This window comes from Pocillopora verrucosa, chromosome 1 (genome assembly GCF_036669915.1).
Source record: "Pocillopora verrucosa isolate sample1 chromosome 1, ASM3666991v2, whole genome shotgun sequence".
In the NCBI taxonomy this organism is placed as follows: Eukaryota; Metazoa; Cnidaria; class Anthozoa; order Scleractinia; family Pocilloporidae; genus Pocillopora; species Pocillopora verrucosa.
This window is the reverse complement of record NC_089312.1, coordinates 506,604-530,636: the sequence shown is the minus strand read 5'-3', so window position 1 is coordinate 530,636 and position 24,033 is coordinate 506,604. Positions and strand designations below refer to the sequence as shown.

At 38.1% G+C, this 24,033-nt stretch overlaps 3 protein-coding genes and 1 pseudogene across 3 annotated transcripts; 3 read left to right on the top strand and 1 right to left on the bottom strand.

The window, feature by feature from the left end:
• The first annotated feature begins 1,512 nt into the window (after window positions 1–1,512).
• On the top strand, window positions 1,513–5,720 carry LOC131772179 (ficolin-2-like). Its single transcript, XM_066173554.1, has 3 exons — window positions 1,513–1,830; window positions 5,000–5,120; window positions 5,296–5,720. The coding sequence occupies exons 1-3, from the start codon at window positions 1,513–1,515 to the stop codon at window positions 5,718–5,720; spliced, it is 864 nt and encodes a 287-aa protein (XP_066029651.1).
• A 334-nt stretch (window positions 5,721–6,054) lies between these two features.
• LOC136280023 (uncharacterized) lies at window positions 6,055–7,381 on the bottom strand (annotated as a pseudogene).
• Window positions 7,382–8,236: 855 nt separating this feature from the next.
• LOC131780793 (microfibril-associated glycoprotein 4-like) lies at window positions 8,237–15,819 on the top strand. Its single transcript, XM_066173467.1, has 5 exons — window positions 8,237–8,378; window positions 11,944–12,110; window positions 13,059–13,179; window positions 13,356–13,767; window positions 15,591–15,819. The coding sequence occupies exons 1-5, from the start codon at window positions 8,237–8,239 to the stop codon at window positions 15,817–15,819; spliced, it is 1,071 nt and encodes a 356-aa protein (XP_066029564.1).
• Window positions 15,820–17,361: 1,542 nt separating this feature from the next.
• Window positions 17,362–23,009, top strand: LOC131785423 (microfibril-associated glycoprotein 4-like). The gene is made up of 4 exons (XM_066172559.1): window positions 17,362–17,688; window positions 20,189–20,309; window positions 20,484–20,895; window positions 22,677–23,009. The coding sequence occupies exons 1-4, from the start codon at window positions 17,362–17,364 to the stop codon at window positions 22,903–22,905; spliced, it is 1,089 nt and encodes a 362-aa protein (XP_066028656.1). The 3' UTR covers window positions 22,906–23,009.
• The last annotated feature ends 1,024 nt before the right edge of the window (window positions 23,010–24,033 follow it).

The following is a 24,033-nucleotide window of genomic DNA, read 5'->3' as shown; positions in this document are numbered from 1 at the left end:
TTGTTTTAACTTCTTCTGACATAGTCGTCCATAGAACATTTCTTTCTGACTCTTGATTTAAGAACCATTCTGGGCCTAAGAAGTTGTTTTGCCTGCTTTGTTGCGGTTCAAATAATTTCTGTTGTAAAAGGTGCAACCTCCAAATGAGAGTAAACTTATCAATAAATGCAAACAACTGGTACCGCAATTGCGCTTATTTTGGAGTTCAGTTTAAATGCTCTCATTCCTGGCCAGAAAGATAAACAGTTGGGTATCACCGATCTGTAGCCGGATGTAACTTGATAAAGAAACGTGAGAAGATTAGTTAGTAAAATAAACGAGAGCGAAAATATGAATTATGATTAAAGACTCGTGGTTACATGTTCACCTATGTTTTCATCACTCTGTGTCTCAATTAAGTTCGTGACATGAAGTATAAGAAAAATAAGCGCTCAAAAGCAAAATAGCCTCAGGGAAATATAGGAAACACAGAAAGCTTTGACAGAGTGCCAGCGGCCCGCGTTTATAGAACTGATGGGCCATTTAAACAGGCCTTAATTAGCTACTGGCTTAAAAGCATTCCACATTTTGTAAAGCACGCTCCTACATCAAAAATTTTTTTTATTACTCTTTCACCTTCTTCATTGATTTTTCTGACAATAAACAAATTCAAACTCCGGTTTTCCTTTGCGACTGAACATGAATCCATTCTAACTGCTTTTAATTTTGATGAAGAAAAAGTCATATTTTCTCAGAAATTATTAAAAACAATATATACAGCAAAAATGGCTTAAGAAAATTTAAAAGTTCTTTATCTGGCTGAGAATATAAGTAAACTAACTAATTATATGCTTCACTCAGGCTCTCTGCATAAGAAAAAAAATGAACCAACCCTCACTTCATGAGAGATAGTCGGCAACCTAGTGCAACTTGAAAGGAATTAGATACCACAAAGTCAACAGGAATAAGCAGATGGTCACTTTAAAAAGCATATCCTTTTACTTATACTGTTTTTAATTCTGACAATTTCCTTACACCTGCTTACCTAGGCAATAATAAAGAAAAAAAAATTAATTATTCTTCATCACAAACTTTCTCAAGGTGAAGAATAAACATACATCTCTGTAAAATATATTTTATTTGTGCCTTTGCGTGCGGCATAGGTCTTATTTCAGAGCCAGATCTGAGGGCTGTAATATCATGCAATTTGATAGAGTTTTGATACAAGTACAGTAACATAATGATAAAATAAATTTAAATAATAGTGTTTAAAAAGAGTGGCTCTGAAAGAAAGCTAATGCTCTGTTGATTAAGGAGGCCCTCACAAAATTTTATTTACAGAATTGTAAAATGACTTAACATTTGATAAAGACTACTATATACCCAAAAAAACCTGCAAAATGTTAAATTATATGGTGTATTCTTTTTTCATTCTGGAAATTTCCTTATACCTAATGGCTTGGTTAGGCAATAGTAATTAAAAGAAACATTCATTCCTTTTCATCATAAACTTTCTGACGGTGAAAATTAAAAATGCATCTCTGTCTGCTATTTCTTCTTTGTGCTGTTATGTACGGCATAAGCCGCATGTCAGAGCCAGATCTGAGAGCGGTTAGATTTGCAAACAAGATAGAAGAACAAAAGCTGAACGGAAGCGTTATAAGAGAAATGGAAGTTGATTTGGAAATTTCTTGTCATTCGGAGAGTGCAGATGAACGGCGTCAATCTTACAACTTTAGAACCATTAAGGGCGACTCAGAGAAATTCATGCGTCAGCTAAGCGACTCTGATCGATTCGCTGGATTTGCTAACTTTACTGAGGATAATAATTTCATTTACAGAGGAGTGATGGTAGGCTAAATCTGTCCTAGTGCATCAACAATGACTTGAGGCTCAATGTATGAGTCATTTTATATTTAAGGGTGGCGGAGATCTGCGATAAAGGGACACAACTTTAAAAAGAAAAACAGACAAATTTCATCGAAAAGTTTTAAACTTTCCTTTGCTTTCCTATCCAAAAGTAGCATGCGCGTTCTGTCGGACCTTGTAATTTATATCTAGCATATGGAAGACTTATTAATGGAAAGCCTTAGCGAAATTACTATCAACAACAGTGGAGGGAGACAGGGAGGCGGGAGCCCGGGAGAACAGGGGGCGGGAGAGAGCGGGAAGCGAGAGAACGAGGGGCAGGCAGCGGGATCTATATGGGGGCGGGAAGCGGGAGCAGAAATAAAAAAGGCGATAGTTTGTTTTTCATTACTAGGTATTATTCAGTCAAAAACACTTATCTAGCAAATTTTTAAAATTTCGTAAGAGCAAAATTATAATTAAGGCAAGAAAACCGATATACTTTGGAGCCGTGTGCGCCTTTTAACATTTAAAACAAATATACAGAAAACCTAAAGTACTACGAAGTCGAGTAGGCTTCTCAGCCCCAATTTACACTCGATTATTAAACAGGCGCTTTGAACTCTCTAAGGAAACATTCTGCGAGATGCTTTCAGACTGTCGAGGCGAATGTGATTTGAAAACAAATTAAATTGAAGAAAATCAAGAAGTTGTCTTCACTTGGCGGAAGAAGAGGCTCCAACCAAAATTTGGAGTTGGAAGAGTTCAGTGTGGTTTTCCCGGCACATGGAAGACTTCCTCTAACCTTAAAACTTTCCGCAGAGGTTTAAAGAAGATTTCAACCCTATCGAACAAATCTGATAATCAGCCGAACAATAATGTTTAATCATGCTTCACTAGCACTTAAACTGAACGTTCAAAATGCAAACGGTTCAACAATCGATGTGCAGTGATTTAAATCATCCTTTGGTGTCAGCTTTTTTATTAGCTCACGACCAGCTACGACTAGTTACTTACGTCAAAAAGGGAAAGCAAGCACAGATACAGGAGAAGCAAACTCTAAACGTTACGTCTGACTCTTGATTTTTTTATTTTATTTTGAAATGGCATTCCTAAATGCATGGAAAAACCTATATTAAATTGAAATAGCTATTACATTACACAGTGGACTGAGACTTTTGTCTTTAGAACGAGATGTCAGAAGCGATGGTCAAACTGTGATAACCAGGTTAGTGAAACTTAGTTTAACCAAGAAAACTCTGAATAATAACTGAATTAATTTACGCCATACACTATCTACCAAGAGGGAGAAGATAAGTCTGTGTTTAAGAGGATAAGTCTGTCTGCACGTTCAGTTTTTTCGGGCGCTTTTTGTTTGTCATCATAACTGTTTCTGACAAGGAAGCTCTTCTTTCGACTTTTGCCGACAGAACCATGTCTTTGGATGACGATTCCAGACCAAGGCTGCACATTTCACCACAGAACGCACAAGATGATTATATATCGTCGAGAAAGCCTCGGGATTCGAAGAGACCAATTTTCTATGGATTAAACCTAATACTTTTTCTGGCTTTGATTCCTAGAGTATAAACGTGTTCGCTTCGTTACAGGTGCGAGGCAATCAACGACAACAATCAGCGTCAAAATTAGTTGACACATCATTTTGAAGAGTTCAGAATCTATCAATGTGTAGAATCACACTCATGTTTCTAACATACCCTAAACTATTGACAAGACCCCCATCCCCCATTAAAAGGGCAAAAGAGATTAAATTGAAGTAATATGGGATTGGAGGATTCAATGTGTCAACATTACTATCGCCGATTGTAGGCCTTTAGTACTGTTGACGGTTGCAAGACTTGAAATCGACATATATGTTGGCAAGAACTTGTTCTGTCTCTGTGCACTATTCACCAGTACTTCTGACTTGTCGGGATTGAAGTGCAAATTCCATTTCTTAGTCCATGCTGCCAGCTCATCGATATTGAATTCTGGCCCGTATTTTTCTCTTTCTACGTTTTCCAGTTTCCTTTATACTTTATGATCTTAGTGTCATTAGTGGACTCTAACTTAATTTTATAAAATAATTCAAATAGTACGCGCGCTCTGATTGGCCATTCGGGCGCTTTTTTTTGTCATCATAAGTGTTTCTGACAAGGAAGCTCTTCTTTCGACTTTTGCCGACAGAACCATGTCTTTAGATGACGATTCTAGACCAAGGCTGGACTCGATAAGCTGGAAACCACTCAGCTTCGCGTCGTGGTTTCCTACGCTTATCCCGTGTTCTCCCAACCTCCCGCGTGTTTACATCAGGCTATGTAAACACGGAAACCATTTTACATTTCTTCAGTGATGGAGATGTTTGATGAAATTCAATGACGTGTATTAAGAACAGAATAAGAACAAGGATCTAGGGAACACCAGATAACAATCTGGTCCAGGAAGAATAAGTGCCACCCACCACGACGCGATTTGGGCAGCCAGTTAAGAGATTTCTACACCAAGATAGTAGAGGTCTATCTATCCCATGGCATTTTAGCTTACGCAGCAATCGTTCTTGGGATACGAAATCGAATGCTTTCAAAGGGTCTTAAAATGACATCTGTTGGTCTTGATTTGTGTCAGGGTGTCGCTTAGTCGTTAAAACAAGAACTGTTCTCTTATTCAACGCATTCTCTGGTGTAAATGCACTGCAGGTGCCATCCATAACATGCCAAAAAAGTACACAACGAAAACATTAAGTTTGCCTAGTTGATTAATCTTTACTTCAGAAAAAATGATGTCGATATGTAGGTGCTTTTAAACAATTTGAGCCTCGTGGGCTAAAGCTTTTCTACTGATACTATTTTTCCCCCTCATGCGACAGAGAAGTAATCCCCATTTTCTTCTAAGCCCACCGGTAGGCAGATTTCACAACAATTCAGTGATACTCGATCGTCCTCATCCGAGAAAACCAGAACGTCTAATCATTTGAAGATATCATAGCAAAGGTAACGCAGTTCCCTCAGAGAGTTAGTCTGCTCCAGGAACTTGATGTTGATAGGTCTGGAAGCTTCTGATCTGATTCAATCTGAGAATATGAAACACGTTCAATTTTAAAAGTCTATCAGTCAATCAGTTCATAGGATACCTTTATTATAACAACAGTAATAAGGGGCTTTTGTTTTAACAGAGCCATTATGAGGTCAGCTCTTTCCTTTGTGCAAAGAACGATATATGTGTTCCCAACTATAAAGACAACACTGCAGAATGCAAATGTCGTTATGCTTCTGGATATACTGGAGAACCATGCGGTGAGTATCATGTCGCACGCTTTTACTAGTTTCCAACTTTATATTGACTGAGTGCATGCGTGATATCTTAGGTATCCCAATTTGGATCAAGTAAAATGACACAGTACAGCTTATCCACCCTGGTCAAATAACGAATTTGGGCTTTACTAATTATTTCTTTCTCTTACAAAATCAGAAGCAAAAAGCTGCGCTCAACTACTTAAAGATGGTTTCACCTCTGACGGCGTGTACACCATCAATCCAGATGGCGGTAAGCCAATACCAGTGTTGTGTGACATGACCACGGGCGGTGGAGGTTGGACCGTTTTCCGGAAACGTTTGGACGGCTCTGTTGACTTCTATCGTGACTGGAAACCTTACAAAGAGGGGTTCGGAAGTTTGAGTGGCGAGTTCTGGCTCGGAAACGACAATCTTCACTGTTTGACGGATGCTAATGACGTCATGTTGAGAGTTGACTTGGAGGACTTTGAGGAGAACATCACATACGCTGAGTACAAGACATTTAAGGTGGCAGACGAGGCCGATAATTACAGACTCACTCTCGGAGAATACAATGGCACAGCTGGAGATTCCTTTACACAACATAGGTATTATAAATAGTTAAGAAATACATTGGTATTGAATGCGTTGCGTTCTCTCTCTTTGTTTTGGGCCGAAGTAATGATCAACCAAACAGGTTTTAAGAAAAGTCTCATGCACGCTTAACTCTAATATTCTCTCTTGATATTCTTTAAGAGTGAAGTTACCTCTGAAACTGTAAGGCCATTGGAATAGTGGAGGTCATTGAGCAGAATGTCTATTGTTCTCGCGACATTAACTTGCAATGGCAAAAATATTATATATCTGTGATATTTGGAGCGAAGCGTAAACAGGGAGGCTCTCAGTGGTCGAAGATCACGCGCGCTATCTTCTGTGACGAGAAAACAAGGATAAATCAGTTGAATGAAAAGCGCTCGTCAAAACCGTGGAGATTAAGAATGCCGATTTGAAAGATAAATTTTTGTTCTACAGTTTTTGCGGTTTTCCGAACTGCCCACATGTAGGGAAAGGCCGCAAACTGCCATATGCTCCTTAGGATGATTAGGGAGATTAAAGTTTCTAGCGACTGGTTTGGATGCGTCCTTGTCATATTTTTCTATGTCACGAAGGTGTTCTCGCAATCAGTCACCTGATCGTCTTCCTGTTTCACCAATGTATAACTTTTTGCAATAGGTGCAAGTTAGGCAGTAAATGACATTGGCGCAGGTGCACTTAAAGCGATCAGTGATCGTAATGGATCTCTCGGGTCCCGACATTTTCTCTGCGTTATGAATGAAAGGACAAGTTTTTCATCGTGAGCGAGCGTATTTGAAAGTTTCAGGCTGGTCTTTGGTTTGCAATGAACTTCTGACCAAACAGTTGCCTACATTTTTGTCACGTTTGAATGAAGTTAGTGGAGGTTTCGAAAAGAAAGTGCCAGTCTCTGAATCGTTTTGGAGTAATTGAAAGTTTTTGAGAATGATAGATTTAACTACGTGGTTGTGAGGACGAAATGTGAGAGTGAATGGAATGCGATCAGTGTTTTCCATCTCAGCCGTTTGTAATGCTGACTGTCCATCAATTTATTGGGCACGGTATGGAATTCTTGACGTGGGGTGGATGCGAAGGTGAATACAACAAGTACCTATATATTTGTAGTAAACACTAATGCATAGAACATTGCCTTCAATTTAAGTTTTGATATCTAGAATAGCTAAAGAAGTGTCGGAAATTTGCCAGGTATATTTAAGAGCCGATTGAAAGGAATTGACGGCGGTTATAAATTGAGTGAGCTCTTCTCTGGTAGAGGAGGTAGTACCGATGCAGTTGTCGATGTAGCGACCGTAGAGTTCAGGTTTGAGGCCGTGGTATAGCTGGGACTAAAAAATTGGTGTTTGATAAAACCCAAGAGGAGATTGGCGTAGCTGAGTCCCATAGTTGTATCTATGGCTACACCTTTATTTGCTTTGTACTTGTTGCCACCTTCTGAAAAGAAATTGAGTGTAAGTACTAGTTCGGCTAGACGTAGTAGTGTTTCAGAGCTAGGTTCCTTAACATTACGTTGATCGAAAAAGTGTTTGGAGGCCCGGAGACCTTCGTCTTTGGGAATGACAGTGATATCCATGTAATATCCATATGAAAATAAGTTTGTTTTGGCCAAGGAAATTAAAGTCACGAAAAATTTCAAGTGCGTGTTGGCTGTCCTTAATGTAAGATAGTAAAGTTTTGACCATAGGTGCCATAATTTTGTCTAAATAGTTGGAAATAAGTTCGGTGGAAAACTGCAGGCAGAAACAATTAGTCGACCTGGGAGGTTAGGTTTGCGGATTTTAAGAGAGGATGTCAACATCCATCGAACAAATTTGGAATATTGTGGCAAGTCGGCCAAAATTCGTTTTCTCTCCTACTTTCATAGTTTGTTTCCCAATATGTTCTAATAATTGTGGTGTAGTTTTTTTGCGAAAATATATTTTAGTTTTCGAGAAATGACTTTTTTCGTTCGACCGCTCAAATATGCAAATTTTCACCGTGAATATTAGCCGAGTTGTGTGACCTCATGTAACGAATGTATAAGACTTACGGTATTTCTGAGAACATAATCCTTTGTTCTATTATCTTAACTTAATCTCCTGTCGTTATTGAAGCTGCCAAAGAAATTTTTTTTTTTTGGTAAATATTTTTGTCCGACATACTTTTCCTATGTCGAAAAGTAGCATCGAAACAAAGACAGTTTTAACAATGACCGATATGACACAATCTACTGAGCTTTAAGCTTTTAAAAGACCAAAGGATGGTTATAAAGTTACTGTAAAACTTTCCTTGTGTATTTGTGTTGTTCTATCTTGAGACGAACTCAAAGTCCCGCAAAATTTACTTGATAGCGACTATGAAATGTACATGGTGCGCCTACTTGTCGCCACCGTCATGAAAAGTCTAGCATAATATTCTTACCTTGTTTATTTATGATTTTATTAGCCGTTTCGATGATCACGTTAATTATGCTCTACCACATTCTAGCCAGATTTGAGTTTCAGTTTATATATCTTCTCTAACTTATTATATCAGTTGCGTGACAAGCGTGACACAGAAATTCAAAGATGAATCAACCTCCGAAATACCAAGAGATGGGTTTTTTTCCTCTTTGCATGACATCTAGAAAAAACCTTTCTGGAATTACTGCATTCAGAAAACTAAAATGTCCAGATCCATCAATGATTCCTTTGCCGGCTGAAGTCAAAAGTATGGTTGTTTGATGCATGCTGACATTAGCTCTTAAGTAAAAAGTAAATACACGAAGTTCCAGTAGTATTGATGATGAAATTTTTTGCAATGGTAAGTAATTCTTGTTTAGCTACAAGATCGTTAACCGTGTTTTTGACAATGTTTTGACGGATGAAAATGAGATCTTTGTCAACGTTGCGAACTGTTTTTTCTGAATCGGAAAGTGGTAAATTTTCTGGAATCTAATTACAATTTTGAGGCTTTCTGATGATGAGTCGCTAGTATTTTGAGGGCCAATAAGTTGGTCGAGTTTTTGGCTTTTAATTTGGTGCAAGTTGTTAAAAGGTTTAGAACTGACATCCTGAGTTTTGGCTCAAATAGATTATATTAAGAGGACATCCGTGCAAAAATCAAGCAAAAATAAAATTTTTATGGCAAGGATCAAAATTCAAATTGTCTCAATTTTTGCACACAAGTAGACCCTAGTAAGACAAGAAAGGCTGTGTATTTTTTTTCATCAAATATGTTTTTATTTTCGAGAAAAACGAACTTTTCGCTTTTCGATTTTGTTCCTATCAAGCCGAGACGAGCTGAGTTTGCTAAAACATCTCAAAAGCACCAAGACAACACTGATGAAGGTAGCGATGATTCAAGTGAAGAATCGCGCGATTCCACAACTGAAATATTTTTTCTGCTCGGAAGAGGGTTGCATTAAGTCCTATCAACGCCATTCGTCATTACAGAAGCATCTCGAATGTGGGAGATACAAATATGTTCTTGAATATGAAACTCTTTTTGACCGCGCCGTGCCGCAACTGCTTGACACGGAATCCACCCGTTATCGTCTGTAGCTTCTCTTGAAATGGGATAGGCCCTAAAGCAGAGTTGTTCTCGCAATACTCGTTTCACTGATAAGCAAAAGGCCTACTTGATAGCCAAGTTTGAAACTGGAGAACAAACGGGACAAAAGAGTTTTTTATGGTGAACCTGGCCCCGGTTGTTCGAAGGGTGGATAACACTATCCACTATCCGGTGGATGCCACAATACGTTTTAGCGATTTATGCATCGGATGGCGTTATCTGAACTGTGAATAACTAAGACTGGTCTATTCGCGGTTAATTACAAGAGCTTCTCCCTGTCACTATTATTAGATTAACCTTTGATTTGTGTTCGTATTTTTATATCTACAAATACTCATTTCCTTGGGCGGGTGCTGATGTGGGTTTGAGTGTCAAGTCAGCAAGTTTCCATTATGTGCTTCTGGTTACTTTCACTTGCGTTTCGCATTCGTTTTTCTCCGGGCACCTTTATTCGTGGATTTATCTATTTCATTAATTAATTTAACGTTTTTCACCGGATTAGATTTTTAAAGAAAGCATCAAGTTATGGATGGGCTTAAACTCACGCACAAGCCTTAAGGAAGAAAATCTTAAATGAGCAAGTTTCTATACATAGAGACAACGAAGATGGGCAGAGAGGAGACGTCAAATTCAAATTTAGTTGAATCGTAAGTGATAAGTCGGGGGGAGGGTCTGGGGACTCCAGACCTTCCCCCCCTTCCCCCACCTTCCCCCCATGTCGTTTATATAAACCAGCAAAATCATTTGCTAGTGGTGTGACAAAGCTATGTCCTTTATAGTTTTGAAGGTGTTAGCGTTAATCAGTTAAGAAACAGTACTAGTTTATGAAAAGAGTGAAAATCAGGCAACACAATCTGAATTAAGTATTTGAATCAAAAGTAAATCTGAGGGGGATTACTAAAAGGATACCAAACAGCTCATTAAAGACAAAATTTCCACATCAGGGCCGGGTCGTTAAAAACCCGAAGAAGCAGGCCTAGGATCAGAGTGGATTTTTATTTTGTCTTAACAGCTCTGCAGGTTTTCTTGGGCTTGCTCTATTTTGCGAAACGAAACGAAACGAATATTGTAGTAATTCTTTTATAATAAGGTAAAGATAGCTTTCACGAGGATTATGGTGTAATCGTCATTTCATAAGAAGGATTTTTATTCATTTTGCGAAGTAGTAATTTCAAAAGAGTTACTACTCTGCGGAATCGACTATTTTCACCCTGCGGTGACAACGTGACCTCTTATTCATGTCCCAAAAATACATTTAAACATAACAATTAGTATATCACCGAAGATTTTGGCCTCCTCTTACTTCTTAAACCGTTTTAAAATATATTTTGCCAAATAGTAATTTTAGGTGAGATACTAATTTGCGAAATGGACTTCAGTCGATTTCGCAAAATAATAACTCTTCTTAAAATACTACATTGCCAATTGAATAAAAACCCTTCTTTTTAATTACCGATTACTCAAAAATCCTCGTGAAAGTTATCTTTACCTTACTGCAAAATACATCTGCATTACTCCTCTAGTTTTGTTATATCTCGCTTGGTTTCGTCTCGTTTCGTTTAGTTTCGCAAAATAGTATTAGCCGTAGTTCTTGATCATATTTCATCATGTTCAATTTTGCCTGGCATGATGAGAACAACCCCACATAACTTCGAGATAACGAATGGATGGTTTCACAAGAGGAAATGCAACACCAAGTTGAATTTGTAATCCTGAATTAGCGTAAATGGCCTCTCACGTACAACTTGAAGTGTCGAAAGGCTGGAGTAGAGGGTATCTAGAGTTACTCAGCTCGCACTAAGAATAAAGTAACATTTGATAAATTATATAGCCACAGAATTTGAGAATATCACCCTCTACTTTTAGCTATTGTCAACAACTTTTACATATATCTGCAAATATAAAGTTCTACGGGGGATATAGTTTAGTTTCTAGCCTTTGTTTGTATGTTGTCGATTCACCTTTAATACTTGTCTACTTCTCTTCTAATATTCCTATCATCACTTGCAAAATTAATTATTAACCGGGCGAAACGTTTTGTAAAAGACTGCTATTTGAATAAAGTTTTAGTTTAAAATTTATTAACTTCACCTGCGTGCGTGTGCGTGTGTGGTCTCACAAAGTTCCAATGTTCCCTTTAGGTATTTTTTTATATATTACCACGAAATTCGTTCTTACGATTTGAATTCATTCCCCCAAAATATCAAAACACAATATTTTGATTTCTCGACAGTTCATTGTACCAAAGGACATAAGATAAAATGTTGTTTATAAGCTTTCGCTAAGCGACCTTTCGGGCGACTTTAAAGTTACAGTTCTGATTTTGGTAAATTGTTTCGTTGCCCTCATCGTATTTCAACAGAGGCATCTTACGAAAATCTTTAAAACTAAAATATTGGTTGAAAATCATCCTTAAACAGCTAATAATATAGTTGTTCAAAACATGAATAAATTTTTAAAAATGTTATTGTTTGATTTAAATATTGCCCTATCATGCCGGTTAAAGCATTTAAATCAATCAACATGATGTTTTTCTACTTTCACTGAGGTTCTGTGTTAATAATTAATGAAAAAGAGCTAAAACCCAAAAGATCACCATAATTGGCAACATTTCTTGAGAAAACATGTACCCAACACTCCTTCTAACTTCCTTGGTAATTACTTTAGCAAACGGAGAAAGTCGATTGACAACATCCAACTACAAAGCTATTAACTTTGCCAGAGAGTTCTTGTCCACTGCTTTGCGTGGAGGAAAGTTCATGTCTGTCATACAACTTTGGACCCGGTGAAAACAAGAAGATGTTTAAATGTCAACTAAGCGACTCTGATCGCTTTGCTAGCTTCAACAATTTCACCGCAGACAACACATTTCTCTACCGAGGAGTGAAGGTAAGAAACTTTAGATATAATTTTTCCAGAATGCAGCGGGCAAGCATTATATTGCCTATATGATAAATTTTGTGTAAGTGTATGCTGACAATAAATGTCAACTAAGCGACTCTGGTCGGTTTACTGGACTGAGCAATTCCACTAAAGACCCCCAAGTTCTTTATAGAGGCATAAAGGTAGGTAATTTACCTCAATTTTCGACTCTTTTACTTAATTCCAAGCGGTATTATGTATGATTGAAGGAACGATGCAGATGTTTATATATTGTATTTGGTAATGGTAAAGAAATACAATTTTAGAATTACTGTAGAACTTTTCTTATCATCCTCTGATTTTGAAAGTGTAAGATTTAAACTTTAACTTTGCATTGGGCCTGTAAACTTGACGGCTCAGAAACGAGATGTAATCCAGTGTTTTCGATTTGAAAAAGAATGTGTTCATTCGTTATTGGCTAAACGTTACTCTACGCCTTTGAGGGACATTTTAAAGTAATAATGAGTACTGATGACTAATGTATTTTATGTTCCTAATCTAATGTTTTCGAAAAATGTTGTCAATGAAAAACTATATTTAAATTGAAATGCTTGCTTCTCTTGTTGTGGATAATAGCTGTAAGATAAATTTCTAGAAGTCTTCGTCATGTTGACACGCATTCCATGGAACTTTTTCAGAACAATTCGGTTACACTTGATCGCCCTTAATCATCCGAGAATACTAGAACGTCTAATCATTCGGAGATTTCGAATGAAGCAAAGGCAGCACATTTCCCTCAGTTATTTAAAAACCCTGAGAGTTATTCCGGCCAGTTAACTTAGTGTTGGTCGCTCTAGAAGCTACTGATTCCATCCTAGAAAATAAAACAGGTGCAATTTTAAAAGTCTATCAATCAATCAATTCACAGGGTACCTTTATTTTGATAAAAGTGATCAGTTGCTTTTGTTTTAACAGAGCCGTTGTGAGATCAGCTCTTTCCTTTGTACAAAAAACGAGATCTGTGTTCCCAACTATAAAGACAACACTGCAGAGTGCAAATGTCGTTATGCTTCTGGATATACTGGAAAACCATGCGGTGAGTAACATGTCGCACACTTTTACTAGTTTGCCACTTTATATTGACTGAAAGCATGCGTGAAGTCTTAAGTATCCCAATTTTGGATCAAGTAAAATGACTCAGTACAGCTCATCCACCCTGGTCAATTAATTAATTTGAGCTCTATTAATTATTTCTTTTTCTTCTAAAAACAGAAGCAAAATGCTGCGCTCAACTACTTAGAGATGGTTTCACTTCCAATGGCGTGTACACCATCAATCCAGATGGCGGTAAGCCAATACCAGTGTTGTGTGACATGACCACGGACGGTGGAGGTTGGACCGTTTTCCAGAGACGTTTGGACGGTTCCGTTGACTTCTATCGTGACTGGAAAGCTTACAAAGAGGGGTTCGGAAGTTTGAGCGGCGAGTTCTGGCTCGGAAACGACAATCTTCACCGTGTGACGAATGCTAATGAAGTCATGTTGAGAGTTGACTTGGAGGACTTTGAGGGGAACATCACATACGCCGAGTACAAGACATTTAAGGTGGCAGACGAGGCTGATAATTACAGACTCACTCTCCGAGAATACAATGGCACAGCGGGAGATTCCTTCATGGATCATAGGTAACATAAATAGTTAAGAAATGCATTGGTGTTGAATGTGTTAGGTTCTCTCTCTTTGTTTTGGGCCGAAGTAATGATCAACCAAAAAGGTTACAAGAAAAGTCTCATGCACGCTGAACTCTTATATTCTCTCTTGATATTCTTTAAGAGTGAAGTTCCTTCTGAAAATGAAAGGTATAGGAATTGTATAGGTCATTGGGCAGAATGCCTATTGTTCTAAAGTTTTGCGGCTTTCCGAACTGCCTACAGCAAACTGCCATATGCTGCCTAGAATGATTAGGGAGATTAAACTGACAAGGGACTGGTTTGCATGCGTCCTGGTCATTTCTTTTTACGTCGCGAAGGTGTTCTCGGAATTGGTCACCTAATCGTCTTCCTGTTTCACCAATGTATAACTTTTTGCAATAATTGCAAGTTATGCAGTAGATGACTTGCCAGAGGTGCACGTTAAGTGATCACTGATCTTAATGGCTCTCTTGGGTCCCGTCATTTTCTCTACGTTATGAATAAAAGCACAGTTTTTGCATCGTGAGCGAGCACATTTGAAAGTTTCATGCTGGTCTTTGGTTTCAAATGAACTTTTGACCAAAAAAAGTTGCTCATGTTTTTGTAACGTTTGAATGAAATTATTGGAGGTTGCGAAAAGACAATACCAGTCTCTGAATGGTTTTGGACTAATTGAAACTTTTTAAGAATGATAGATTAAATGCGTGGTTGTGAGGGTGAAAAATGAGAGTGAATGGAATGCAATCAGTGTTTTCCTTCTAAGCCGTTTTTAATGCTGACTGTCAAAAGTATCTTTGTTCAAGGTGTTAGAATTATCCTCATTGTCGTGAAAAAATGACTTTCATTTAAAATCGGCGAGGGAATTTTTTAATGTCTTTCTTGACTGAAAATTCGTCGATTTTTCCGAAATGGGAACAAAATTTTAGCTCTTACTAGGAACTGATTTTTCTGAATCGGAAAGTGGTAAATTTTCTGGAATGCGAATTGACGTTTTGAGGCTTTCAGGCGATGAGTCGCTATTATTTTGAGGACAGATAAGTTGGTCGAGTTTTTGTACCTTAATTTTGTGCAAATGGTTAAATATTTTAGAACAGGCATCCTGAATTTTGGCACGAATAGATTTTACTAAAACAAATGGACAAATTTTGGAAAGTTCAGAGCGGCAATGTAGAATTTTTTTGTGGAGTTCGTCACATTTTTGGCACAAAGCTCGGATTGTGATTCTCATAATATCACCTGGCGCGAAAAAAAAATTGTGGGCGCACTGAATTTGGTCACGACATTGATTAGAATGAGAAAAAGAAGATGCATGAAAATTGGAGCGAAAACCCTTAGGAACAACTTTGGAATGAAGGCAATGGCCAATGAAATGGATATGGCTACAGTAAGAATGGCTAAACGGAATGCTAGATCCTTGTCCCACTCAACTTATTTCCAGCTATTTAGACAAAATTATAGCACCTATGGTAAAAACATGATCATCTTACGTTAAGGACAGCCAACACACACTTGAAATTTTTGGTGACTTTTATTTCCTTGGCAAAAAACCTCATTTTCATTGAGGATATCATTATATTCTATCCTATTGTGCCCTATCCTAAACTACTGTATTCTATTCTATCCTATTTTATTCTACTCTACGATATTATATTAAATCTAATCTGTCTCTCTCGCGTCTCTTGATTCCTTCTTTAAAGCAATTTGTCAAAGTAGTTCCCTTAAGCAGATTTGGTTTTCTAAGTTTTAAGTGAAAACTTCATTCCTCAATGGCTAGACAGAAATGAAACAAGGCAACATAAGTCTTATTCTTATTGCAGCGGTATGCAGTTTTCCACGAAAGATCAAGATAGTGATCAATCTAAAATAAGCTGTGCCCAATACTACAAAGGAGCCTGGTGGTACAAAGGCTGCCATATATCCAATCTAAACGGATTTTATTTGAATGGCCAACATGCCTCTCATGCTGAGGGAGTCAACTGGTTTACTTTCAGAGGCTTTTACTATTCACTAAAACGCACTGAGATGAAAGTAAAAGCCAAGGGATAAGATGGTTTCTATCGCGGGGTGACAAAACATGATTCTAAGTATGACGACATCAAATAAACTTTTTTATAGCTTCAATAGGATCAATCCAGACCGACTTATAGCTATGGCAAAGCATATCGTTAGAAGCAGCGAAAATATGCTCATTTCTCATCAATCATTTCCGTAGTTAGTACGAGTTTTTTATGGTGAACCTGGCCCCGGTTGTTCGAAGGGTGGATAACACTATCCACCGGATAAATCTCTATCCGGTGGATACCGCAATACTTTTTAGCGATTTATCCTTTGGATTGCGTTATCTGTCCTGTGAATAACTAAGCTTGGTCTATTCGTGGTTTAACTCATGTTTTTTAACTATTTCACCATTATTAGATTAACCTTTAGTTTGCTCGTATTTTTATACTTGCAAATGCTCATTTCCTTGGTTGGGCGCTGATATGGGTTTGAGTATCGCGTTTGCAAGTTTCCCTTGTGTGCTTCTAGTTACTTTCACTTATATTTCGTATTCGTATTTCTCCGGGGTCCTTAATTCGTGGATTTATTTATTTCATTTATTTACTTGATGTTTGCCAGATTTTTAAATAAAGTATCAAGTTGTGGTAAGGCGTAAACTCAAGCTTAAGTCTTAAGGAAAAAAAACCTTAAATTTGCAAGTTTTTACATAGAGAGACACCGAAGATGGGCAGGGAGCAAACATCAAATTCAAATTAGTTGAATCTTCAGCAACAACTCGGGGAGGGGACGGTCTAGGGAATCCACACCTCCCCCCCCCTCCCTATAAAACCCGTGAGTTTATTCCATGTCTTTAACCAAAATTCTTTCAACGACGGTACCACATATTACCACTACTGAACTAGAAGTGTTAATTGAGAGTTCAAATTTCATTAAACATGTGTTAAATTAATTGAGCTCCAGTTTATACTGTGTTTTCCGAATTAATGTGTTGTAACCCACCCGATCAAAAATTCCTCGATCCGCTTTGTATCTTTTAAGCCCACAGGACGTTTGTTTACCATTGGAGCGGGGATCAGAAAAATAGTTCAGTAAACGGTTAGCTCTAACTTATTTTCTAAAGTTTTGTTAAAGAAGTCGATGTTACTGGAGGCGACGAAACGTTTACGAAAACATTAGAGTCAGCCTGCGAGCAGCACGCCCCAATCATTAGCGCTGCCAGAGGTCTGGAACCAATGATTGGCGCAAGACCCTCTCGCCGACTCGCATTGCTCAAGGGCTCTCACTGATTGGAGGCTCCTTTAATGGGGACCTGATCGCAGTCAAAACACTAAAATTAAAATCAAAGTTATCTTAGGGTACTGTCTAAATTTCCGCAAAAAAAATTTCTCCAAAATTCAAACATACAATTGCAACTACCAGTGACGCTACAATAACGAGTCTTGTTTACTCGATTGATTATAATTTCTATCCATTGAAATTTCAACAAGTTCAAGATTAATAATTAATACCGTGAAGTTGAAAACCGAAAAAATTGCGACCAATATCAAACACTGAGAGATGCTGAGGAATCGAACTGAGAGATTCCGAAGTATGTATCTGCTTAAACTACTTCTAGTGTCTCTAACGATTGCTTTTCCATACGGAGACCCTCGAATGACAACACCTGTCTTCCAAGCCGTTAACTTTGCCAGAGAAATAAGAGGTCGACGCCTTAATGGAAGTGTTATTAGAGAAATACAGGTGGATTCAGAGAGTTCTTGTCGACTACACTGCGTGAAAGAAAGCTCATGTGTATCATACAACTTTGGATTCACAATAAACAACAAGAAGTTTAAATGTCAACTAAGCGACTCCGATCGCTTTGCTAGTTTTAAGAATTTCACCGAAGACAAAAAATTTCTCTACCGAGGAGTGAAGGTAAGAAACTTTAGATTTAGTTTTTCTAGAATGAAGTAGGTAAGCATTATATACCCTGTAGAATAAACTTTTTTAAAATGTGTGCTGACGTAATGTGTAAAATTTTGAGTGTTTCAAGGTTCTAAACAACTTCGGAAAGAACTCAAATTTCCTTACTTTTAATGAAACAAAGACAGTGTAACCAACTGTGTTATTAAAACCACATATCCTTAATATTCTTGTTTCAAATTGAAAGATGAGGGTTCTTTCGAATATCATTCTGAAAAGAATTGGAAAGAGAATGGAAAAAAATGGGACGAAAATTCTTACAAAGTTCTTAACATTTCGTCGATCTCGTAAGATCAAGTTCGATTTATCCTTTTCAGTTTTGATAAGAAGTTTCGACTTGATTCTAATACTGTGAGAGATAAACATCTGCAGCATACAAAGAATGTTTTCAATTATTTGAATTTCTGTAAAACATATTCATTTCATGGGAAACACTCCATATGCATGTTTTATGAGCAAGCTTATTATGACTGAAAAACATTTCATCTGTGAGGCCATTAAAATTTAAAACTTCATCGTATAATCCATTTGGTATCGTGGCAATGACTAATTTTGCTCAAGAAAGAGGTATCTTTAACAACGCTGATGTGACAAATGCACGTGATTTTTTTGAACGAAACGTTTTAACTGAAATGTTCTTTGAATTCTTCTTCTTCCTTCACTACCCCACCTCTTTCAAAAAAGAATACTTATGGGGGATCTTTCAGACATAAAAAATCGTAATTAATTTAAGAGATCCTCGCAGCTAAGAACACTACTGAATTTTAGACTGAAAGTAGGACCTGAAAAAATTCAGGTCCGTACGGGATTTGAACCCATGATCTGTGCAATACCGGTGCAGCGCTCTCCCAACTGAGCTAACAAGCCAACTGGGAGCTGGTCAATATGTTGGGTCCAAATAAACCATCCAAGTGATGAATAATGATTTTAGATATATGAAATTTATATATTTGCACTGCGGTGCAGAAACGAGTTTAAGAGATCCTCGCAGCTAAGAGCACCACTGAACTGGTAGTTGAAAATAGGACCTGAAAAGCTAGCTCAGTTGGTAGAGCGCTGCACCGGTATCGCAGAGGTCATGGGTTCAAATCCCGTACGGACCTGAATTTTTTTCAGGTCCTATTTTCAACTACTAGTTCACTAGTGTTCTTCGCTGCAAGGATTTGTTCTGTCTGTGCACTATTCGCCATTACTTCTAACTTGATAAAATTGCAGCGCAGATTCCATTTTTTAGTCCATGCTGCTTGCTCATCGATATCGAATTGTGGCTCCTGTTTTTCTTTTTCTACGTTTTCCAGTTCCTTTCATATCTTAGTGTCATCAGCGGACACTAATTTAATAATGTTGGAAATGTTTGATGATATTTCATTGACGCATATTAAGAAGAGAATAGGAACAAGGATCGTGCCACGGAGACACCAAATAACACTTGGGTCCAGGAAGAGTAAGTGCCACGCACCACGACACGTTCTGGGCAGCCAAAGAGATTTCTACACCAAGATAGAAGACTGAGGTCTATCTATTCCATGCCATTTTGGCTAAGGCAGCAATCGTTCATGGGGTACGAAATCGAATGCTTTCGGAAGGTCTAAAAATGACATCCGTTGGTCTTGATTTGTGTCTGGGTGCCGGTCAGTCGTTAAAACAAGAAATATATTTAGTTATCTTATTCAACACATTGTCTGCTGTAAATGCACTGCGGGTGCAATCTATAACAAGCCAGAAAGTACGCAGCGAAAACATTAAGTTTGCCTGGTTGATTTAACTTTAGCAGGTAATTTAGTGTTAACAACTGGGTTGAAAACGTAAATTAGCCACCGTAAAGAGTAAAAAAGCTGACGTTTCGAGCGTTAGCCCTTCGCCAATCGCTCTGACGAAGGGCTAACGCTCGAAATGTCAGCTTTTTTACTCTTTACGGTGGCTAATTTACGTTTTCAACCCAGTTGTTAACACTAAATTACCTGCTATACTCTCCCACCGACGCAGCACCACAGTTTCTTTAGAAACTTACCCCTTCATTGATTTAACTTTACTTCAGAAAAAATGATGTGGATATGTAGGTGATTTTAAACAATTTGAGCCTCGCGGTCTGAAGCCGTCCTACTGATATTTTTCCCTCTCTTGCGACAGAGAAGTGATCTCCAGTTTCTTTTAAGCCCACCGGTGGGCAGATTTCAGAACAATTCAATGATACTCGATCGTCCTTATCTGAGAAGACTAGAACGTCTAACTTTTTGGAGTTATCAGATCAAAGGTAACGCATTGCCCTCAGTTTTTTTAAAACCCTGAGAGTTAGTCTGGTCAGGGAACTTAATGTTGGCCTCTCTGGAAGCTTATGATCTGAATCAATCTGAGAATACGAAACACATGCAATTTTAAAAGTCTATCAGTCAATCAATTCATAGGGTACCTGTATTTTAGTATAAGTAATCAGGTGCTTTTGTTTTAACAGAGTGATTGTGAGGTCAGCTCTTCCCTTTGTGCAGAGAACGAAATTTGTGTTCCCAACTATAAAGACAACACTGCAGAATGCAAATGTCGTTATGCTTCTGGATATACGGGAAAACCATGCGGTGAGTATCATGTCTAACGCTTTCACTAGTTTGCCACTTTATATTGACTGAAAGCATGCGTGAAGTCTTAAATATCCCAATTTGGATCAAATAAAATGACTCTTACAGCTCATCCACCCTGGTCATTTAATTAATTTGAGCTCTATTAATTATTTCTTTTTCTTCTATAAACAGAAGCGAAATGCTGCGCTCAACTACTTAAAGATGGTTTCACTTCCAATGGCGTGTACACCATCAACCCAGATGGTGGTAAGCCAATACCAGTGTTGTGTGACATGACCACAGACGGTGGAGGTTGGACCGTTTTCCAGACACGTTTGGACGGCTCCGTTGACTTCTATCGTGACTGGAAAGCTTACAAAGAGGGGTTCGGAAGTTTGAGCGGCGAGTTCTGGCTTGGAAACGACAATCTTCACCGTTTGACGAATGCTAATGACGTCATGTTGAGAGTTGACTTAGAGGACTTTGAGGGGAACATCACATACGCTCAGTACAAGACATTTAAGGTGGCAGACGAGGCTAAAAAGTACAGACTCACTCTCAGAGAATACAATGGCACAGCGGGAGATTCCTTCATGGATCATAGGTAACATAAATAGTTAAGAAATGCATTGGTGTTGAATGTCTCATGCACGCTTAACTCTTATATTCTCTCTTGATATTCTTTAAGAGTGAAGTTCCCTCTGAAAATGAAAGATATAGGAATTGTAGAGGTCATTGGGCAGAATTCATATTGTTCTCGCAGTGGCGAAAATATCATAGATCTCTGAGCAGCGAAGCGTAAACAGGAAGACTCTTATTGGTCGAAGATCACGCGCGCTTTCCTCCGTAAAGAGAAAACAAAAATAAGTCAGTTGAATGAAAAGCGCTCGTCGATACCCTGGAGATTAAGAATGCCGATTTGAAAGATAATTTTTTGTTCTACACTTTTTGCAATAATTGCAAGTTATGCAGTAAATGACTTGCCGGAGGTGCACGTTAAGTGATCACTGATCTTAATGGCTCTCTTGGGTCCCGTCATTTTCTCTACGTTATGAATGAAAGGACAGGTTTTGCATCGTGAGCGAGCACATTTGAAAGTTTCAGGCTGGTCTTTGGTTTCAAATGAACTTTTGACCAAAAAAAGTTGCCCATGTTTTTGTAACGTTTGAATTAAATTAGTGGAGGTTGCGAAAAGACAATACCAGTCTCTGAATGGTTTTGGACTAATTGAAACTTTTTAAGAATGATAGATTTAACTGCGTGGTTGTGAGGGTGAAATGTGAGAGTGAATGGAATGCAATTAGTGTTTTCCTTCTAAGCCGTTTTTAATGCTGACTGTCGAAAGTATCTTTGTTCAAGGTGTTAGAATCATCCTCTTTGTCGTGAAAAAATGACTTTCACTTAAAATCGGCGAGGGATTTTTTAACGTCTTTCTTGACTGAAAATTCGTCGATTTTTCCGAAATGGGAACAAAATTTTAGCTCTTACTAAGAACTGATTTTTCTGAATCGGAAAGTGGTAAATTTTCTGGAATGCGAATTGACGTTTTGAGGCTTTCAGGCGATGAGTCGCTATTATTTTGAGGACCGATAAGTTGGTCGAGTTTTTTGTGCCTTAATTGTGTGCAATTAGTTAAATATTTTAGAACAGGCATCCTGAATTTTGGCACGAATAGATTTTACTAAAACAACTGGAAAAATTTTAGAAAGTTCAGAGCGGCAATGTAGAATTTTCTTGTGGAGTTCGTCACGTTTTTGGCACAAAGCTCGGATTGTGATTCTCATAATATCACCTGGCGCGAAAAAAAAATTGTGGGCGCACTGAATTTGGTCACGATATTGATTAGAATGAGAAAAAGAAGATGCATGAAAATTGAAGCGAAAACCCTTAGGAACAACTTTGGAATGAAGGCAATGGCCAATGAAATGGATATGGCTTCAGTAAGAATGGCTAAACGGAATGCTAGATCGTTGTCCCACTCAACTTATTTCCAGCTATTTAGACAAAATTGTAGCACCTATGGTAAAAACATGATCATCTTATGTTAAGAACAGCCAACACACACGTGAAATTTTTGGTGACTTTTATTTCCTTGGCCAAAAAAACTCATTTTCACTGAGGATATCATTATATTCTATCCTATTGTGCCCTATCCTAAACTACTGTGTTCTATTCTATCCTATTTTATTCTACTCTAAGATATTATATTATAAATCTACCTCTTTATCTCTGTCTCTCTCGCGTCTCTTGATTCCTTCTTTAAAGCAATTTGTCAAAGTAGTTCCCTTAAGAAGAATTGGTTTTCTAAGTTTTAAGTGAAAACTTCATTCCTCAACGGCTGGACAGAAATGAAACAGGGCAACATAAGTCTTATTCTTATTACAGCGGTATGCAGTTTTCCACGAAAGATCAAGATAGTGATCAATTTGGAACAAGCTGTGCCCAATACTACAAAGGAGCCTGGTGGTACAAAGGCTGCCATATATCCAATCTAAACGGATTGTATTTGAATGGCCAACATGCCTCTCATGCTGAGGGAGTCAACTGGTTTAGTTTCAGAGGCCTTTACTACTCACTAAAACGCACTGAGATGAAAGTAAAAGCCAAGGAATAAGATGGTTTCTATCGTAGATGACAAAACATGATTTAAGTATGACGACATCAAAGAAACTTTTTTTACAGCTTCAATAGGATTAATCCAGACCGACTTATAGCAATAGCAAAGCATATCGTTAGAAGCAGCCATAATATGCTCATTTCTCGTCAATAATTTCCGCAGTTAGTATGAGGTTTTTATGGTGAACCTGGCCTCGGTTGTTCGATGGTTGGAGAACACTATTCACTGGATAAATCTCTATCCGGTAGATAGCTCAAAACGTTTTAGCGATTTATCCGTTGGATAGAGTTATCCGCCCTGTGAATGAGTAAGCTTGGGCTATTTGTGGTTTATCCCCAGGGATTGTCCATGTCACCATTATAAGATTAACCTTTAGTCTGTTCGTATTTTTATCATTTCCTTGGTTGGGCGCTGTGGGTTTGAGTGTCGCGTTGGCAAGTTTCCCTTATGTGCTTCTAGTTACTTTCACTTACATTTCGTATTCGTTTTTCTCCCGTGACTTTTATTCATTTAGTGTTTGTCGCCGAATTAGATTTTTAAAGAAAGCATCAAGTTGTGGTTAGGCATAAACTCACGCTTAATTCTTAAGAATTATTATTATTATTAACGAAGATGGGCAGGGAGCAGACACCAAATTCAAATTTAGTTAAGTCTTCAGCGACAACTCGGGGAGGGGATGGTCTAGGGACTCCACACCTCCCCCCCTCCCTATAAAACCCGTGAGTAAGTTTATTCCATGTCTTTAACCAAAATTCTTTCAACGACGGGATCGCATATTACCACTGCTGAACTAGAAGTATTAATTAAGAGTTCAAATTTCATTAAATACTTGTTAAATTATTTGAGCTCCAGTTTAGACTGTGTTTTCCGAATCAATGTGTTGTAACCCACCCAATCAAAAATTCCTCGATCCCTTTGTAACTTTTAAGCCCACAGGACGTTTACCATTGGAGCGGGATCAGCTCCGCCTCCCTCCTCCCCAGCCCTCCCTTGACAATGTATTCCTGATTTTGCATTACTGGCTGCCGAAATAACTAAGCTGCATAAATAAGACCTAATTACTGAGACCAACATAAACGGATCCCGAGAAAAAAAATTCAGTAAACGGTTGGCACTAACTTATTC

Bases quoted from the DNA above. Each gene is read 5' to 3' on its own strand.
- LOC131772179 (XM_066173554.1), top strand. From the start codon at position 1,513: ATGCATCTCTGTCTGCTATTTCTTCTTTGTGCTGTTATGTACGGCATA. The intron at 1,831-4,999 runs GTAGGCTAAATC...TTGTTTTAACAG, and splicing joins TCATTTACAGAGGAGTGATG to AGCCATTATGAGGTCAGCTC. The intron at 5,121-5,295 runs GTGAGTATCATG...TTACAAAATCAG, and splicing joins ATATACTGGAGAACCATGCG to AAGCAAAAAGCTGCGCTCAA.
- LOC131780793 (XM_066173467.1), top strand. From the start codon at position 8,237: ATGAATCAACCTCCGAAATACCAAGAGATGGGTTTTTTTCCTCTTTGC. The intron at 13,180-13,355 runs GTGAGTAACATG...TTCTAAAAACAG, and splicing joins ATATACTGGAAAACCATGCG to AAGCAAAATGCTGCGCTCAA. The intron at 13,768-15,590 runs GTAACATAAATA...TTCTTATTGCAG, and splicing joins GATTCCTTCATGGATCATAG to CGGTATGCAGTTTTCCACGA.
- LOC131785423 (XM_066172559.1), top strand. From the start codon at position 17,362: ATGTATCTGCTTAAACTACTTCTAGTGTCTCTAACGATTGCTTTTCCA. The intron at 17,689-20,188 runs GTAAGAAACTTT...TTGTTTTAACAG, and splicing joins TTCTCTACCGAGGAGTGAAG to AGTGATTGTGAGGTCAGCTC. The intron at 20,896-22,676 runs GTAACATAAATA...TTCTTATTACAG, and splicing joins GATTCCTTCATGGATCATAG to CGGTATGCAGTTTTCCACGA.